At 36.5% G+C, this 19,808-nt stretch overlaps 4 protein-coding genes across 9 annotated transcripts; 3 read left to right on the plus strand and 1 right to left on the minus strand.

Moving 5' to 3' along the window:
• Positions 1–639: 639 nt before the first annotated feature.
• On the minus strand, positions 640–10,297 carry hnrnph3 (heterogeneous nuclear ribonucleoprotein H3 (2H9)). Of its 5 annotated transcripts, none has more exons than XM_056257201.1 (10): positions 10,243–10,297; positions 6,134–6,243; positions 5,885–6,040; positions 5,340–5,483; positions 4,741–4,879; positions 3,762–3,937; positions 2,301–2,506; positions 2,065–2,200; positions 1,231–1,287; positions 640–1,105 (listed from the first exon to the last, which is right to left on the minus strand). In XM_056257201.1, exons 2-10 carry the CDS (start codon positions 6,219–6,221, stop codon positions 1,032–1,034), a joined length of 1,176 nt encoding a protein of 391 aa, XP_056113176.1. In that variant the 5' UTR covers positions 6,222–6,243; positions 10,243–10,297; the 3' UTR covers positions 640–1,031. The 5 variants fall into 5 exon arrangements, with proteins under 5 accessions (XP_056113176.1, XP_056113173.1, XP_056113174.1 ...); XM_056257198.1 differs by having other exon boundaries at positions 3,747–3,937; positions 10,243–10,296; XM_056257199.1 differs by lacking the exon at positions 10,243–10,297 and adding an exon at positions 7,127–7,199 and having other exon boundaries at positions 3,747–3,937.
• LOC130089714 (phenazine biosynthesis-like domain-containing protein) lies at positions 7,991–13,106 on the plus strand. The gene is made up of 9 exons (XM_056257206.1): positions 7,991–8,136; positions 9,521–9,617; positions 9,705–9,803; positions 9,889–9,998; positions 10,110–10,139; positions 10,224–10,312; positions 12,169–12,344; positions 12,533–12,595; positions 12,792–13,106. Exons 1-9 carry the CDS (start codon positions 8,053–8,055, stop codon positions 12,902–12,904), a joined length of 861 nt encoding a protein of 286 aa, XP_056113181.1. The 5' UTR covers positions 7,991–8,052; the 3' UTR covers positions 12,905–13,106.
• A 375-nt stretch (positions 13,107–13,481) lies between these two features.
• On the plus strand, positions 13,482–16,565 carry LOC130089713 (phenazine biosynthesis-like domain-containing protein). Of its 2 annotated transcripts, none has more exons than XM_056257205.1 (9): positions 13,482–14,011; positions 14,133–14,229; positions 14,319–14,417; positions 14,503–14,612; positions 14,732–14,761; positions 14,846–14,934; positions 15,578–15,753; positions 15,942–15,999; positions 16,193–16,565. In XM_056257205.1, exons 1-9 carry the CDS (start codon positions 13,928–13,930, stop codon positions 16,242–16,244), a joined length of 795 nt encoding a protein of 264 aa, XP_056113180.1. In that variant the 5' UTR covers positions 13,482–13,927; the 3' UTR covers positions 16,245–16,565. The 2 variants fall into 2 exon arrangements, with proteins under 2 accessions (XP_056113180.1, XP_056113179.1); XM_056257204.1 differs by having other exon boundaries at positions 13,485–14,011; positions 15,942–16,004.
• Positions 16,566–17,538: 973 nt separating this feature from the next.
• LOC130089715 (phenazine biosynthesis-like domain-containing protein) lies at positions 17,539–19,705 on the plus strand. Its single transcript, XM_056257207.1, has 9 exons — positions 17,539–17,825; positions 17,931–18,027; positions 18,108–18,206; positions 18,292–18,401; positions 18,512–18,541; positions 18,624–18,712; positions 18,939–19,114; positions 19,276–19,338; positions 19,502–19,705. Exons 1-9 carry the CDS (start codon positions 17,742–17,744, stop codon positions 19,612–19,614), a joined length of 861 nt encoding a protein of 286 aa, XP_056113182.1. The 5' UTR covers positions 17,539–17,741; the 3' UTR covers positions 19,615–19,705.
• The last annotated feature ends 103 nt before the right edge of the window (positions 19,706–19,808 follow it).

Consider the following 19,808-nt stretch of genomic DNA (forward strand, 5'->3'; position numbering starts at 1 on the left):
AAAGAAATTAACACTTTTATTCAGCAAGGACACATTAACCTTGTGAAACCTGACAGAAAAATCTTATTTCTTTTTAAATGCAAGAGTTTAGTGAACCTTTCTATTACACCTGTATGTGTTTTTTTGCTATACATCAGGCTTTTATGGCTCAAATTTATTGAGGCCCAAACCGAGAAAAAAAAAAAAAGCACTTTGGTGCAGCTGCTGATATTTATATTCCTAAAAAATGTGAAATTCTTATAGCTTGTAATGTAAATCACTATTTTATAATATAGCAGACTACTTGCATAAAATGCATATGAATGTCAGTTATCACTCTATATCTCCAAATAATATAAATGTAATAGATTGTGAACAGGTTGTTAAACAAAGTTGAGATCATGTTGATAATTTGGAGGCCTTGGAAATATAAAGTAGGGTTAAAGCAATCAAAAGTGACACTAAAGACCAGCAGAAGAAACTCATTACCAGCCCCCACCTTTTGAACGGTATAGTGTAAAAAACTAGAAAACAAAATTGTGTACTGTAAAATATAATATATAAATGGATTGTTGCCATATGTTCGATCTAGCTCTAATCAAAACCAAGACATCACACTTTATTCTTACACGACATTTGCCTTCAATGAACATTCTCTGGTTAAAAATAAAATATACCAATAAAAGGTTTTATTCCATGGATGTGAACATTTCACAGGTTTCAATTAGAAATTTTACCGAGCAGCAAAAACAGGTAAACATCCAAAATGATGTTATTGCTTTAAAAGTGCAGTCTCACACTCCAAACTTGGGAATCAAGCTATTCATAACCATTGTTGAGTTAAAATACATACAAAGAGCATATCTTAGACCAACACAGAATATGTCATATAAAATTCAATAAGCAAAATGTACAGTAGCCGGTCAATATATATATACACATATGCAACAGCTAATTTTCTCAGGAACATGTGAAAACATATCTGTACAAAAAGATCTTCCAAGCTAGAAGCTCCAACTTTGGGTTGAAAAGTGCATGTATTGCAAGCATCCTCAGTACATTTCCCTTAGTCCACTTCCTCGAGAGCCCATGCCACCAGAGTTGCCATAGAAACCTCCTCCGCGGCCTGCAGTTTTCATGGCCCCAAAACAAAAGACTCACATTTGAATGTTGTCTTCACACCTTCTCATCCATACACTTCAACAAAACTATTACATAATAACAACCTCTACATACGGTAGTCATACTAACCCATTTCAGACGGCCCACTTGAAGTTGAATTCAGGAAAAGCTCAATGTAACGATGCTCTACAAAGAGGATGCAATGTTAAATGGGATGATGCAAAAAACAAACAAACATAAGGACAGTGATGCAATTTGACTAACGCCGCCTTCACACTGGCAGTTGAAATCAGCTCCGTAATACGCGTAATCCGTAATCCCCAACGGACGTCGTACTACACAGTGAAAAGCGTCGGAAGCGGGTAGAACAAAAATGGCGGAGAGATTAGAAAGGTTGATTCTGTCAGTTCTGTATGATCTCTCTGATGAGGGTTATAGAGATATTAATAGGAAGGCTGCTGCGTGAGGAAAGTTACTCAGGACGTTGACATGTCAGGTCGGCTAAAAAATGTGATATAGTGGTATAATTTATACCACTATATCACATTTAGTTCGATGTCTGCCTACAATTTAATTGTATTAACTGCCCTAATAACGTTAGCAAATCATGAAAATAAAAAAAATGACATGACAACTTAACTTTTAATAAAATAAATAATGATTTTATAACGATAAGAATTCAGGTTTGTTTATCAGTATCATAGCAACGCTAACTTCCGCTGGAATTGTCGGATAGGAACCGTCCGTAGCTTTTCGCAAGAGTTCAATTTTTTGAACGCATCCGGATGACCAACGGACACGGTTTTCTTCGCACCGCACTCTGTCGGACCCGTTTCGGACCCATTCGCATGCGGTCTGCGAATCTCCATAGGAAATGAATGACTTCCGATCGTTTCGGAGCTGATTTCAACTGCCAGTGTGAAGGCGGCGTAAGACAAAGGTTTGGAAATGAAAACAACTTACGCATATGATTCTTGTCCTTTGACATGGCAGACACAGCATTTTCATGAGATCTGAACTCAACATCTGCCTCTCCTGTAGACTTTCCATTGGGTCCTACATCAATGTGCACCCTCACAGGGTTCAAAGGGGCAAAGAACTGAAAAAGAAAACAACACTTACACAAGGGCAATAATACCTTTACTTTAAAATATTGTAAGGGTATATCCACAAGAAACGGCAACACTGGTGTTTCTTACATGTGCAATATCTGCCTCCGTAGCACGGAACGGTAGGCCTCTCATGTGCACGAAATGGCTGCTGTGAAAGCCTGAGTTTGAATCGCTGCTGTAACCATGATCCCCCATTCCTCTTCTTCCTCTATCACCACGCGCACGCTCTTCAAACACGCCGTTACCAAAGCAGTAGTTGTTAAAGCCATTGTAGTTGTCAAAGCCACCATATCCTTATGAAGGAGAGACAATTCAATACGTTAATTTGAGGTCTGAAACAATAGACAGTCAATAATAGCTAAGTCACATATCATCACTTCCTGTCAGCAAATACGCAACTATTCAAAAGTGGGGGATTTTTTTACGCGTTTGTCTTAAGCTCACCAAGACTACATTTATCTGATCAAAAACACAGCAAAAACAGTAATACTGAAATATGATTACTTTTTAAAGTAATTGTTTTCTATTTTAATACATTTTAATTTATTCCTGTGATGCAAAGCTGAATTTTCAGCATTATTACTCGTTTTCAGAGTCACATGATCCTTCAGAAATCATTCTTATATGCTAATTTGCAGCTCAAGAAACATTTCTTATTATTTTCGATGTTGAAAACAGTTTTGCTGCTTAATATTTTTGTGGAAACAGTGGCTACGTTTACATGCAACCAAATTGACGGCTCAATCAGACTGAAAAGACCATATGTAAACACCTTAATTGATCCGATTGAGCTCGATCATGTGCAATGACGTAGAAATAGCGTAATGACGCGCGGAACGAGCTGTTCTTCCTGTTGAATAAAGTGTTATATAAATGAGTGTCCGCTGGCCATTCTGGACAACATCCCACCAGTCCTTGTTTCTCATTCTCATCCACAGACGACGCGGAGAGGGGCATTTTTACAGCGTGATAAATATAAGCAGCTCGGCACAACGGTCCATATGCTCATTGTCTCCAAATTATGACCAGAAATGGATAAATATTAAGTCTGCTGTTTAAAACAAAAAAAGAACCAATGTAGGAGAATGGTTATTATGCGCTAACAGCAAGAAACTCTGTATATTCGTGCAGTTTGCGCATGTCAAAAAATCTATTCCGATTTAAAGCTTGTGACATAAACGTAAACGCGCACATCAACCCGATCACATGGTTAGCGTTCATGTAAACACTACGTTCGGATTCATCAATTGGAATGAATTCAGTCCGATTGAAACAAAAGTTGTGCATGTAAATGTAGCCACTGATACATTTAAGGATTATTTGATGTATAAAAACCAAAAAGCATTTATTTGAATCTTTTGTAACATTAAAAATGTCTTTACTGTCACTTTTGGTCAATTTAATGTGCCCTTGCTAAACAAAAGTGTTACTTCAATTTATTAAAAAAAAACATTTGTGAATTAGCCTTTCCATCGGTTACTATCCATCTGAAACCTAGTGAGTGAATTATTAAAGACTAATAAAGTAGCATACCGCCACTGTAATCACCTCCGCTGCGCATCTGGTCCAGGACGGCACCTCCCCTTGCAGGCCCGGTCCCAAAGAAGCTCCCGCGTCCCATCATGGGTCTGTCATATGGACTAGGCCTCTGTCCCAACATCCTCCGGGGTACTTCATAGTATGCACGCATTTCATTTCGGCTGCTTTTGAATATCTCTATGTACCTGAGTTTATTTTGAAATGCAACGCGTTAATGAACTTACAGGCTTGTTGAATGTTTAACAGAATTAAGGAGAGGAGAGACAGTATTTGGGGCCCAGTGACTAATTTCATCACAATAACTGACAATTTATTGTCAGGTATTGACCAGAGGGAGAAGTAACAAGTGTCTGAAATGCTGCCCGTACTATAAAGGCCCGTTCACACCAAGGACGATAGCTATAATGCTAACGATAAAGATCAAGTCCACATAACTGTAACAATAATGGGCCAGAGAAACGATATTGTTGGAATCACTTCCAAAACAACTTTTTATTTATTTTTTCAGCTGATGAACAATAAAAACATTTACAGCCAATCAGAATCCATCCTGCTTTAAAGAGCTCGAGCATTTAAACTGGCAGACAACATAACTGCATTGTGCTTAGAATAAACAGAACGATATCATCTGCTGGTGTGGATACTAATATAGTTATCATTCTTGGTGTGAACGGGCCTTAAGTCTTGAAATTTAACTGCATCTAAAGGCCATTTTTAGACCTAAACAGAATCTTAAAAATATATTAAAGTGCCTGTTATTAAAAAAGGCTCCTTTGCTTCTGCAGTACGTGTTGCCCAACGACATTATGAAATCATATTTCTGCTGATTGCCTTTTTTTGTCCCCTTATGACAGTGTAATGTGAAATTAAACATTCCAAGAGTGATAACATGATCAAACCATCTTTTTCCAGAGCAGAAAGATGCATGACCCCCCCACCCCACATTTAGAGATAGCATTAGCACCCAGCCCAGTCTTGCCGGCCCCACCTGTGCCCTATTCTTTCCTTGTGTTTCCCCAGAGCCTTTTCTGCTATCTCCTTTGAGGCAAACTGCACGAAGGCTTCCCCTGTGCTCCTCCCCTGGTAGTCCATCGGCAATGTTATCCCATTTGGCACGATTTTCAACCCTTTAACCCAAGGACAAATAACCCCACATGGGGAGACATGTTAAAGAGCCGCAACATTCTCATCTGCAGAAAAGACATCCCCCCAATTGAACCCCTAAATCATTCCCTTTGGCAGACAGAAAAGCCCTAGAGCACACCACAAAGGATAAATCCATGAAATTATAAGACAATCAATCAAGAAATCATAGCACAGCTTTCTCAAGGTTGCTGGCGATATATATATAAATAGCATCAAAAACAACCAGAACATGCTCAATAATAGTTTGATGTGAGAGTTAGAAGAGTATATAAAAAGAAAAACCTTCAAAATATGATCTGACTGACTATATAAAAGGCATGATAAACTTTCACAAGAAGCACTGACACAATTTAAACACCACAACCCAGAAAACACAACTCATAAAGATCCCTAGCTATACCTTCAAGTCTAGGAGGTGATGAAGTGAAACAACAGATGTACCTGAAAAGAACTGTACAATTTCTTCTTTACTGCAGCCGAACGGCAGTCCTCTGAGACGCAACATGCAACCGCTGCCGCTGTCATAATCTGTGGGACCGGAGCGTTTCAGCACCCAATCCATCTCACTACGGTTTGACCTGAACACTATGGGAAGGGTCAAGAGGCAGACAATATGTTATATTTTAACACAAGTACAAATGTGCAGACATCTCATCTGGTTTAACTTGTGCTATTTAAAGTCAGTATGAAACAGAAAATGCTTCTCAAATGATAAACAAAATGTAGCCCGGTACTTGTTTTTGTTTATCAGAAATTGATTGGTTCATTTTGATTTGATAATTGCTACAAAATCATGTGAGTGACAGGTTACTGGAGCCAAGAGAAGGAGACGTTAATGTTTTGATCAAATATTAAGAGTACATGAATGTAAAAATGTTATTCCATCAAAAATAAGAATGGCCAATTTTGGTTTCATGCTGGCTTTAAATACAATTACACTATTATATACAATGACAGAATTTTTTACATTGCGGACAAGAGTGTACCTTCGATATAACGGTGACCCATGTATTTGCGATCTTTTGCCAAAGCCCTTTTAAAGTCTTCTGATGTCTTCAGCTCCACAAATGCCTCTCCACTCGGCCTTCCCTCTTTGGAGAAGGTAAAACACACCCCGTTGACTTTCCCTACAATGTCACAATCTGGAAATGAACAAAGAAAAATGGAAATTGTATCTCTTTTTCTTCAAACACAGAATGCTACAAAAGATGCTTTCAGTTTGAGTGTTTGCATACCAGAGAAAAAGGAGGCCACTTCCTCCTGTGTGCATGACCAGGGTAAACCACGGATCCGCACCACGTATCCTTCATCATTATGAGACATGTTTACCTGGTCAGGTCTGTATCTGAAAAACAAATTAGTGTAAAACATGGGCTGTGCTTTCAAACCCAGTGAGTTGCCTAATGCTTACCTAGATAGCACTGTGTTAACTAGTCAAACTAAAAAAAAAGTAACTCAATAAAATTTTTCTGTCTTGACAACCTGGCGGTGTATCAAACCTAGTGAGCTGCCTAGCTAGACAGCACTGTGTTAACTAGTCAATACTCGATCAAAATAGTTCGTATTATTATTATTTTTCTTTCTTGACAACTTGACAGTGTATCAAACCCAGTAAGCTGCCTACCCAAACGTAATTTTTGGGCATTTCAGTAGAGTTCGCCCGCACGTTAGAACGCTTGTATCACGCCCAAAAATGCTATCTAGGTAACTTAGGCAGTTCACTATGTTTTGAGGCACAGCCATGTTGTCAAAAGTCAGAGGCTTCAGTCAATAGATAAAAAGACAAACAATAATGACATGTCACACAAATGCAATGTTTTGGTGTAGTTAGAGGAGTACTGACTACGTTAGTATAAACCAACTGGCATCTCTTATATTAAACAACAATTAAGTTAGCCAACGTTAGCTAGACACCACAACCCGGTATTTCAAAATATAATAGGCTTTTAAACTTAAGAGCAAGCTAACATAGTAAATGTTAGAGATTCCAAAAGCAGGTCGGTCATGTGTCAAGTTAACCGCAACCGACAACCGAAACTGGCATGTGAACTTTAATCAAAACGACTTTAATATTAGAGAGATATTCGGCTGACAGGAATTAACGACCGACAAGTTGTCAGTTTCTAGGACGAAAACCAGCACTTCCGCGATACAAAGTACACAAAATATATTTACTATTGAATGTAAATATTAAGTAGTATGTGCATGAATATCGAATAACTTCTCACCGTCAAGCGCCTGTCCTCTCAGGTAACGTTAACCCTGAACGGATAGTGTAGTCCAGACCAGATAGTCGAAGTCTCGCGAGAACGCGCCTGTCAGAGGACATTGACCTCGCTGCAGGCACGCAGAACGGTCTGACGTGTGAGCAGAGGCTTCAAGCGCATGTGGCACGAGCACGAGCACCACGGAGGATTGAGGAATCATCAAATATAATTACTAGGCTTATACTTAATCCTGTATAATACTAGCACATCCGAACGCTCCATACTCATAATAAAGCCATGTGTACTACCGCGAGAGATTCTGCAGCTCTATACAAATACAGCTGAGGGAAGTAAAGAAAGCCAGTGAAGCTAATTCCACTTAGATATCCCCCTTAAATTAAGTTAAGTTATGAATGTCCATTAACACAATAATGCAGAGAAAATAAATAAAATGTAAATAACGCCAATAAATGCAAATGTATCAGGAAGAGTTTTTGACAATGAAAAATTCAACCATACAAATTAGTTTATTATGAAAAAATGATTAATTATAGACACCCAGAAATATTAATATTGAAACTGACTGGAATCATAATACATTTGCACTTTATATTAAATGTCATTAATTACAATGTACTAACATTTAAATGAATCATTTGATTCAATGCACGTGTTGAGTAAGCTATTAGATCTTTTACGCTGTATTTATATATTTAAAAAAAATAGTGATAAATTACTAACATATAGCCTACATTTCATTGTTTTTAATGAGCTTTAACACTCAATGATATGAGTAAATCACCTCAAAGAAACATTCTGAAATCTTGTTGCCTGTAACATTAAAATGGGATATTACACTACTGGGGTCAAAGTCTCAACAAGCCTCAAAGCACTGGACTATGAATTCCTAAACGTACAAAACTCTGCCTTTAAAACAGCTGCAACAAATGGAAATTCCTATATTTACTGTTGATGCTTTTACTAATGTACCTTTCAAAGGTAATCCTGCTGCAGTATGTCTTATAGAGCATGTAAGTATTACACCATCACAAGATTTTTTTTCTTTCTTACCATTTAAATATGTTAGCACTTAAAAATATCTGTAACACTTTACATTAAGGTTTCATTGTTAACATTAGTTAAGTACATTAACAAACTAATAATGAACAATACTTCTAGAGCATATATTAATCTAAATGTTAATCTCAACATTTACTAATACATTTTTAAGATCAAAAGTTGCGTCTGCTAACATGCACTGTGAATTAACCCTTTAAGTGTCACCCCCCTTTTTTTGAATATACATGAAAATGCACATTTCGAACTTAAATGGTTGTAATTCAAGAATGCTTTGGAATATAGACGTAAGATTGGTCTTGTTTTAAAGAAGACATTTGGCAGATTTTTGTAGAAGTGAAATAAATTAAGAAAGTGAAACAGAAAAAAAGTTATAGAAGTTTGAGTTTATGAAAATGTACAATGTAAAAAATTTAATTATTCATATTTTATATAAAATATATATTTTCAAAACCTGGGCGACTCTAAAACTGCAAAAAAAATCAAAGCCAAAAATCTGAACAAGTTGTGTTTCAAATTGTAGGTTGATATCTCAAAAAATGAGCTTTCAGTGAGATTTTGTTTGGGCGCAGTACCAAACTTTTTCACTAGATGACAACCAGACTCCATTACTGCCCATATAAGGGCGCCTCCATTTCCATATGTGTTTTGAGTGATATGAACCATTATTTCCACAATTTTCATACAATTTATGAAGTAGACATCCTATTCAGAAGTAATATGAGAAGTTTGGCAGATTTTGATATGATTTCAACCTCTAAGAAACATAAAAAGAACACGTATGTGCGTTTTAGCTTCCTGCCACATCATATAATTTTTTTTCTTTATATAAAAAAAAAAATTCAGACCTTTTTTTTTTTTAAATAATTGAATGGATGCTATCTTTTGAACTCTTGGCATGAAAACAAACTGAGGTTTCTACCCTTCTTTCATGATTTTTCATGTTCATCACTATTTCAAAATAAAGGTCTAAGAGTATGAAAATATTATTGTTGCAAATTGATAAATTACGGCTCCTCTGTAATTTATTTTGAAAATCAATCACCAAATATGGAAACTAGAGATTGTAAGCTTTCAAATGATATATAGTTTGTCAAGATTAGTTTAGGTTTAGTATAGGATATTACTGTTTTAAAAATGTAAAGGATTAGGGGCCCACCGGTGGGCCCGTTTAACATGAACAAGAACATTTTAATTATCTAACATTAATAAATGCTGTAAAATATATTACTAATTGTCAGTTAATGCATTAACTAATGTTAACTAATTAGACATTATTGTAAAGTGTTACCAAAATATCATAAGAATATAAAATATATTTCTCTGTAATACATTTAGGAGCTGCAAGATGATCTTTATCAAAGCATTGCTGCTGAGATGAATTTATCAGAGACTGCTTTCATCACAAGACTGAATCCGATGGATTTTTCCTCAGGTATTCTACTGTATTCTGCAGCTGAAATGCATGTTGAAATACTCAAAAAACTTTCATTTACATTCTGAATTTGATGTATTTTGAAAGGTGAAAAGTTTGGGTTACGCTGGTTTACCCCCAAAACTGAGGTTGCACTATGTGGACATGCAACACTGGCCTCAGCAGCAGTGCTCTTTTACATTAAAAGTAAGAAACGCTCATCCTGACATTAATCTTTTACAAAAAAACAATGGACTGATGACTTTTCTAAAAGCACAATACCATCACACAGAGAATATCAACCCTGTTGTGGTGTTTGAGACGATGAGTGGTGATCTTAAGGTGCGCCAGCATGAAGAATCTCTAATAATGGACTTCCCCTTAAACAAACCAAAGCCCCAGGTATGACCAAGACACCTCGTGGACCCTTTCTTCAATAAAACTAATGTAGATTCTCATGATCAAGTAGTTGCTCTTGGTCTAAATTTATAGATTTTTTTATTTATTTTGCAGGACCAACATGAAATCAAAGATCTGTTGAAAGTATGTTTGCCAGGGAGTAATTTAGTATCATATTAGGTTTCCAATATAACATAAGGAGAAACAAGCATTTATGTTCATTTTCAGGCTGCTGTTGGAGACTTACCCATTCAGGATGTGTGCTACTGTCCAACAACAAAGAAACTAATGATTCGTCTTGCTGACACATGCGACAGGTACTGCTCGACATTCTCAGGCATTTCTGAAAATTACAAGAAAGAAAATAAGACTGATGCAGGGGCGTAGTTTACAAAAACATTGTTGATGAATATTGGGGGGTGGGGGTATTGTTCTTGCTTGCTTTGGTTATCCCCCCAATAACCAAAACAAGCAAGGGACGTTCAATTGAACAAACGTTCTATTAACGTTACTGGAAGAATGTTAATGTTATCTGGTCTTCAATAATGTTCTTAGAAGGTTAGCACAAAAACATTATTTATACTTTCTTTGTAGAGATTTTTTTTAAATGTCCTCAATGTTGGGAGAAAACATTCTTAGAACAACATTCTTGGAACATCTTTTAAACATGTAAAATGACAACAAACTTCAAATGAATAAGGTCGTGTGTGCTGTTTTAAAAGAACTTCCTTGGAACGTGGGAAAGTTTTATAGCCTGTCCCATAGTTATTATTTATAACTTCTCTCTTAAATTTATGTAAAGGTTATGCAAGTGTTTGAATTAAATACTTTCAAAACAATGGTCATGAAATCACTATATTGTCATTAGTATTTGATGAATGTTCTTATAATGTTGGCAGAAAACATTCTTTGAACAACATCCTTCGATTGTCCTTAAAATATTGAGGATCACTAACTTTTGGCTAACAATGGCTTAACAACCTTAAGCCATTGTTAGCCAAAAGTTAGTGATCCTCAATATTTTAAGGACAATCGAAGGATGTTGTCCTTGATGCTACACAGCAAAATACCCTGTTTCATTAAAACTGCTCAATGTTCATATGTATCCACACTACAGAGTTAAATGTAACTGAAGCAGAGCAGGAGTTTGTTAGATAATTAAGTGATGATTGACCATTAGTGATGACACACAAGGAAAGAGGAACAAACATTTGAAGTCACCATTATGGTGGTTAGTGTTTCCTGTAGTTGGGCTCTTGACTATTTTATTAGTTTTTCTCTGGCTATACCTGTAATATCCTTATTGTAACAAATCCAATAGTTAAACAATTACAAGAACTATGTTCCTTTTTCATAAGGCAAAGTACAAGTTAGAATTGTACTTGAGCTTGTATGGACCTTCTTGAATTATTGACTAAAGAATTGGTTTTCCCCGTGTGTAAAATGTGTTCTGCTAATAATGGCAAATAGGAAAAACCTGTCTTTCAGATATTCCAAGAGATGACAGGAAATCAACATTTTCAGTATAAGAACATTTTATGTAAAATTAGTTTGACCTACCATAGCACTTTGATTTAGAAAATTCAGTCAAACTGATAAGGTTTTAGGTGCTTATGTAATCATATCCTACGTAAACAAGTAATTGTTAACTAGGGTATTACTTTCTTGCAGTTAAGTTAACAACCAACTTTGCATGTGGATGATACCACAAAATACCATTTTGCAAAAATAAACAAATAAATCTCACAAGGGAGCATGCCCCGGGATCCTGCTAAATGGTTCACACTTTTTTTTAAATATAAATACGAACAACCAGAGACAAGAACTTGTAGTATGTTGGTAACATTCTCCAAAAATATGTATCAGTAAGTACTGTATAAGTTAAGTTTTTGCATCTAAAAGTTCAGCTTTATAGAACCTTGAAGAGTTCTATCATGTGCTTCACAGAACCTGAATTAAGCAGCTCGTAAACTACTTTATCACTATGAAAATTTTTAAATAACCCGTTTGAGGTATTAGGCAATCATTTAAGACATTTCTCCATATATAAAATCTTTTTGGCATAAAGGCGTCTTTAAAATGGAGTCAAGAACTCTAGGGTTCTATATTGAACCCCACTGAACCTTTTCTTCTAAGAGTGTCTGCAAGGTTGGTGACTGTTTGTTGTTGGCAGCTCTAAACTTACATCTTTGAGGCCTGATGCAGAAGCTCTGCTGAAAAACGAATCTACTGGGAAGCTTAAAGGCGTCATTGTTACAATGAAAGGAGCTCCGACTGCACAGCCTGGATATGACTTCTATTCCCGTTACTTTGCCCCTTGGTTTGGCATCCCTGAAGATCCAGTCACTGGTGAGCTGAAATGATCAACATAGGTCTCTAAATTCAAAACCTACAATACATATGGAGAAATATGTAGAAGTTTCCACATGTGAATGTAAAGCCATGAATTTTAATGGATATGTACAATGACAACTAGTCATCATAATCTCATATGAATTTGATTAATTCTTTAAAAGACTAATAATTCTTTTAAAAAGGGTCTGCACACACAGTTCTTGCTGGCTACTGGTCTGAAAAGCTGAATAAAAAGAAAATGTTGGGTAATGGTCTTTTTTCCCTTTATTGTACTAGAATACAAATCAGAATCCACATTAAAATGAAGCTGATAATGTCACTAGTCCACATAAATGTTTTAAGTTAATTAATGGGTTTCTCAAAAAGCTTGAATAAAATGCATAAAATACAGTATTTTTCCTCACAATAAAGTACATATCCCTTCTATATTTGTTTTTCCAGCCTACCAGTGCTCCAGTCGTGGAGGGGAACTGGAGCTGGAGCTCAGGGATGACGGTCGACTCAACATCAGCGGTCGGGCGCAGATCATTCTTCAGGGAACACTTAAAATCTAGACAACTTGCTCAATCTACTCTTTGAATCTGTGAATAGTTGAATGGAATCATGTTAATTTTCTTTCTTAATAAAGAGCTTCAAACTGATGTGTTTTCACCTAGGTAAATATGGCCAAAACTTTAATAAATTGAGATTAGGAGACTAAATAAAATTTTGTAAACATTCTACTATGTGATTAAAAACTAAGTCTGTGAAATCAAATGCATGTTTAAATCATTTTATTGTAAAATATTAATAAAACTGTCTGTTGGGCAAAGTAAGGCTCAGACATTTTGGTCCATAATGAAATGATAGCATCATGCAGTTGCTGCGGATTTGTCGGCTGCAAGTCCATGATGTAAATATCCCGTTCCACCACATCCCAAGATACTCTATTGGATTGAGATCTGGTGACTGTGGAGGCCATGATTTGAGCTTTGTGATGGCACATTGTTCTGCTAGAAATAGCCATCAGAAGATGGGAACACTGGTCATAAAGGGATGGACATGGTCAACAACAGTACTGTGGTGTTAAAACAATGCTCATTTGGTACTAAGAGGCCCAAAGTGTGCAAAGAAAATATCCCCCATTTACCACCAACCAACAGTAGCATGAACCATTGATACAAGGCAGGATGGATCCATGCTTTCATGTTGGTAAAGCCAAATTCTGACCCTACCATCTGAATGTCGCAGCAGAAATCAAGAATCAGACCAGGCAATATTTTTCCAGTCTTCTACGGTTTCATTTTGGGTAAGCGTAATGATCACTGAGATTGCACATTCTGACATGACTAAAAATCACTGAGAAGCTCTGGTAATAATTACTTTGCCTGTCCCCACCTCTCCATGTTAAACTAATCCCGTCCGAATAGGGCTTAGAGTGAAAAGTTCATCTAAAAAGAAATTTTGAAATCTCAATTCTGTACCTTTAACCTGAGCTGTTATATAAGGTTCAAAGTCTAACTTGATTTCAAATACTGCTCTAAGAATACCTAAAAGGTACGAGAAAAAAAACCCAGAGAGCTGAAAAGCTGTAATCAATGGAAATTCCAATATTTACTGTTGATGCTTTTACCAATGTACCTTTCAAAGGTAATCCTGCTGCAATATGTCTTATGGAGAATGTAAGTATTACACTATCACAAGACGGTCTTCTAAATACACTAACTTATTATTCATGGTAATAAAATGTAAAAGTGTTAGCATGTTACAATGTTATAAAATGTTTCTCTGTGATACATTTAGGAGCTGCAAGATGATCTTTATCAAAGCATTGCCGCTGAAATGAATTTATCAGAGACTGCTTTTATCACAAGACTGAATTCGATGGATTTTTCCTCAGGTATTCTACTGTATTCTGCAGCTGAGATGCATGTTGAAATACTAAAAAAAACCTCTCATTTACATTCTGAATTTGATGTATTTTGAAAGGTGAGAAGTTTGGGTTACGCTGGTTTACCCCCAAAACTGAGGTTGCACTATGTGGACATGCAACACTGGCCTCAGCAGCAGTGCTCTTTTACATTAAAAGTAAGAAACGCTCATCCTGACATTAATCTTTTACAAAAAAACAATGGACTGATTACTTTTCTAAAAGCAAAATACCATCACACAGAGAATATCAACCCTGTTGTGGTGTTTGAGACGATGAGTGGGGATCTTAAGGTGCGCCAGCATGAAGAATCTCTAGTAATGGACTTCCCCTTAAACAAACCAAAGCCCCAGGTATGACCAAGACACCTCGTGGACCCTTTCTTCAATAAAACTAATGTAGATTCTCATGATCATTCAAATAGTTGCTCTTGGGCTAAATTTATAGATTTTTATTTTATTTTATTTTGCAGGACCAACATGAATTCAAAGATCTGTTGAAAGTATGTTTGCCAGGGAGTAATTAAGTATCATATTAGGTTTCCAATATAACATAAGGAGAAACAAGCATTTATGTTCATTTTCAGGCTGCTGTTGGAGACTTACCCATTCAGGATGTGTGCTACTGTCCAACAACATGGAATCTAATGATTCGTCTTGCTGACACATGCGACAGGTACTGCTGGACATTCTCAGGCATTTCTAAAAATAACAAGAAAGAAAATAAGACTGATGATGGCATTGTATTTGTTAGATGAGATGATTAATGTCAAGAGAGAAATAAAAGACGATCAGCTCAAAGCAAAATTAAATCAAAGCAAACAGCTTTGGAACAGAAAAGAGAGAATCTATTGAAAATTGTATGTCAAGCACATTTAAAAAAAAAATTAAAGCAACGATCAACTAGAGACAAGAACTTGTAGTATGTTGGTAACATTCTCCAAAAATACGTTTCACAAGTTAAGTTTTTGTATCTAAAAGTTCTACTGTATATAGAACCTTGAAGGGTTCAGCCAAGTGCTTCATATAGAGCCTTTTAAGGGTTCAAAATATGGGATAATTTTATAGATTTATTTAGCTGTAAATAAATCGTATGAATTAAGCAGCTTGTAAACATACTTTATCAATAGAGATTTTTTTTTACCCGTATCAAGTATTATGCAATTATTTAAGACATGTCTCCTTATAAAAAATCTTTTTGGCATAAAGGTGTCTTTAAAATGGAGTCAAGAACTCTATTCTTTGGTTCTATATTAAACCCCACTGAACCTTTTCTTCTAAGAGTGTCTGCAAGGTTGGTGACTGTTTGTTGTTGGCAGATCTAAACTTACATCTTTGAGGCCTGATGCAGAAGCTCTGCTGAAAAACGAATCTACTGGGAAGCTTAAAGGTGTCATTGTTACAATGAAAGGAGCTCCGACCGTACAGCCTGGATATGACTTCTATTCCCGTTACTTTGCCCCTTGGTATGGAGTCCCTGAAGATCCAGTCTGTGGTGAGTTAAAATTATCAACATAGGTCTTTAAATTCAAAACCTACAATACATATGGAGAAATATGTAGAAGTTTCCACATGTGAATGTAAAGCCATGACTTCTAATGGATATGTACAATGACAACTAGTAACCATAATGTCATATGAATTTGATTCATTCTTCAAAAGACTAATAATTCTTTTTAAAAGGGTCTGCACACACAGTTCTTGCTGGCTACTGGTCTGAAAAGCTGAATAAAAAGAAAATGTTGGGTAAAGACCTTTTTGCCTTTACTGTACTAGAATACAAATCAGAATCCACATTAAAATGAAGCTGATAATGTCACTAGTCCACATAAATGTTTTAAGTTAATGCTAATGGTTTTCTCAAAAAGCTTGAATAAAATACTTTATTTTTCCTCACAATAAAGTACTTATCCCTTCTATATTTGTTTTTCCAGCCTACCAGTGCTCCAGTCGTGGAGGGGAACTGGAGCTGGAGCTCAGGGATGACGGTCGACTCAACATCAGCGGTCGGGCGCAGATCATTCTTCAGGGAACACTTAAAATCTAGATGACTTGCTCAATCTACTCTTTGAATCTGTGAATAGTTTAATGGAATCATGTTAATTTTGTAATTCTTAACAAAGAGCTGCACACTGATTTTTCACTTAGTGGGTGAATATGCCCAAAATTGTTATAAATTGAGATTAGGAGACTAAATACATTTTTTGTAAACATTCTACTATCTGATTAAAAACTATAAGTCTGAAATCCAAATGAATATTTCATTAATTTATAATTAAATATAAATAAAGTTGTCTGTTGGGCAGAGTAAGGCTAGATCTTCTGTTATTTAAATCTAGGATGTGTTACAGTCATAAGGAGTGCATGTATATAGGCCACACACACACACACGCCACTTTATTAGGAACACCTTGCTGGTGCCGGGTTAGACCCCTTTTGTCTTCAGAAATCTTTGTGGCATAGATTCAACAAGGTGCTGGAAACATTTCTCAGAGATTTTGGTCCGAAAATGCCTCGTTGATGCCAGAGTTCAGAGGAGAATGGCCAGACTGGTTCAAGCTGATAGAAAGCCAACAGTAACTCAAATAACCACTCGTTACAACCAATGTATGCAGAAGAGCATCTCTGAACTCACAACATGTCGAACCTTTAAGCAGATGGGCTACAGCAGCAGAAGACCACACCGGGTGACACTCTTGTCAGCTAAGAACAGGTTACAATTCACACGGGCTCACCAAAATTGGACAATAGAAGATTGGAAAAACATTGCCTTGTCTGAATCTAGATTTCTGCTGCGACATTCAGATAATAGGGTCATAATTTGGCGTAAATAACATAAAAGCATGGATCCAACCTGCCTTGTATCAATGGCTACTGTTGGTGGTGTAATGGTGTTTGGGATATATTCTTGACACACTTCCCGCCCCTTAGTACTAATTGAGCATTATTTAAATGCCACAGCTTGAGTATTGTTGCTGACCATCCCTTTAAGTACAGTGTAACAATGCTCTGATGGCTACTTCCAGCAAGATAACATGCCACGTCACAAAGTTCAAATCATCTCAAACTGTTTTCTTGAACATGACAATTAGTTCACTCCACTCAAATGGCCTCCATAGTCACCAGATCTCAATCCAATAGAGCACCTTGGATGTGGTGGAACGTGAGATTTGCATCATGGATGTGCAGCCGACAAATCTGCAGCAATTGCGTGATGCTATCATGTCATTATGGACCTGTCTGTCCTACCTGTCTGTCTCTGTCTGTATACGTCTGAAAACGACAGATAGAAAGATAGGATTTTAAGGATAATATAACAGTGAAAAGTCCATCTAGAAAGACATTTTGAAATCTCAAGTCTGTACCTTTAAACTGAGCTGTTATATCATAAGGTTCAAAGTCTAACTTGATTTCAAATACAGCTCTAAGAATACCTAAAAGGTACGAGAAAAAACCCCCCAGAGAGCTGAAAAGCTGTAATCAATGGAAATTCCAATATTTACTGTTGATGCTTTTACCAATGTACCTTTCAAAGGTAATCCTGCTGCAATATGTCTTATGGAGAATGTAAGTATTATTCTATCACAAGACTATAGATTAGTTATTCATGGTAATAAAATGTAAATGTGTTTATGCAAAAAGTTATAATATATTTCTCTGTGATACATTTAGGAGCTGCAAGATGATCTTTATCAAAGCATTGCTGCTGAGATTAATTTATCAGAGACTGCTTTCATCACAAGACTGAATTCGATGGATTTTTCCTCAGGTATTCTACTGTATTCTGCAGCTGAGATGCATGTTGAAATACTCAAACTCTTACATTTTGAATTTGATGCATTTTGAAAGGTGCAAAGTTTGGGTTACGCTGGTTTAGCACTAAAACTGAGGTTGCACTATGTGGACATGCAACACTGGCCTCAGCAGCAGTGCTCTTTTACATTAAAAGTAAGAAACGCTCATCCTGACATTAATCTTTTACCAAAAAACAATGGACTGATGACTTTTCTAAAAGCACAATACCATCACACAGAGAATATCAACCCTGTTGTGGTGTTTGAGACGATGAGTGGGGATCTTAAGGTGCGCCAGCATGAAGAATCTCTAATAATGGACTTCCCCTTAAACAAACCAAAGCCCCAGGTATGACCAAAAGACACCTCGTGGACCCTTTCTTCAATAAAACTAAAATGGACTCTTTTGATCAATCAAGTAGTTGCTTTTGTTCTGCGTTTTGAATGCTTTATTTGCAGGACCAACATGAAATCAAGGATCTTTTGAAGGTAACGCTGCCAGTTAGTATTTCTGTTTTTACTAAAACACAAGCAGAAAATATTTTGTGATCCCATTTTGACTTATTTTCAGGCTGCTGTTGGAGACTTACCCATTCAGGATGTGTGCTACTGTCCATCCACAAAGAAACTAATGATTCGTCTAGCCGACACCTGCGACAGGTACTGCTGGACATTTCTGAAATTAACAAAGAAAATTATATTGATGATGGCATTGTATTTGTGTGCATTGGGCATTAAATGTGAAAACAGAGAAAAATCAATCTATTGCAAATTCTATGTGAAGTACATTTGAAATGTTTTACGTCAGAGAAAAAAAAAGATCTATCTACAATTTACAACACCGTATGCTAAACATTCTGCATTGTTAATTCTTCATTGTTGGCAGGTCTGAACTAATCTCTTTGAAGCCAGAGGCAGAGACTCTTCTGAGAAATGAGACCACTGGTAAGATTAAAAGTCTCATCGTTACATTGAAAGGACCACAGACCACTCAGTCTGGATATGACTTCTACTCCCGTGTCTTCGCACCCTGGGTTGGTGTCCCTGAAGATCCAGTCACTGGTGAGCAGAACATTCAAAAGCCATTTGAATGAGAAATGTGTACAATGTAAACTCAGAAATATTACTAAACCATCATGATGGGCTTCACTGTACATGCACAAGAGAAATCAATGCTTACTGGCAATCATCAATGCATCGTGCTACAACTTTATTTCTAAAAGGGTCTGCACATACAGTCCTTGCCGGCTATTGGTCTGAGAAGCTGGAGAAAAAGAAAATGATGGGTAACAGCCTCCTATTCCTTCACTGCATCATGTCATCACATACACTGGAATGAATATAAATATATCAATAAACAAGTTTAAAAGTAAACTTCCAAGGATGAGCAATTGTAAATTTCTGCTAACGTGAATAAGACATTTATCTCCGCTATGTTTGTTTTTCTAGCTTACCAGTGTTCCAGTCGTGGTGGTGAGGTAAAGCTGCAGATAAGAGATGACGGTCGACTGGACATCATTGGTCAGGCGCAGATCATTCTTCAGGGAACCTTTAAAATCTAGACAATCTTGCACAACCAATTAATTGAATTTGCAGATAGTTTTGATGGAAATCAAGTGCATTTCATTTTCACTTTATATTAATGTGAGGGTACATTTTAAGTTATGTGCCACTTAATAAAATTTATACAACAGTTCGTCTGGTTCTCGATTCCGATTGGCTGTGAGCCTTTTCCAGTCCAGAGCCATTGATTGCC

This window comes from Rhinichthys klamathensis, unplaced genomic scaffold (assembly GCF_029890125.1).
Source record: "Rhinichthys klamathensis goyatoka isolate OS25496 unplaced genomic scaffold, OSU_Roscu_1.1 h1tg000135l_1, whole genome shotgun sequence".
In the NCBI taxonomy this organism is placed as follows: domain Eukaryota; kingdom Metazoa; phylum Chordata; class Actinopteri; order Cypriniformes; family Leuciscidae; genus Rhinichthys; species Rhinichthys klamathensis.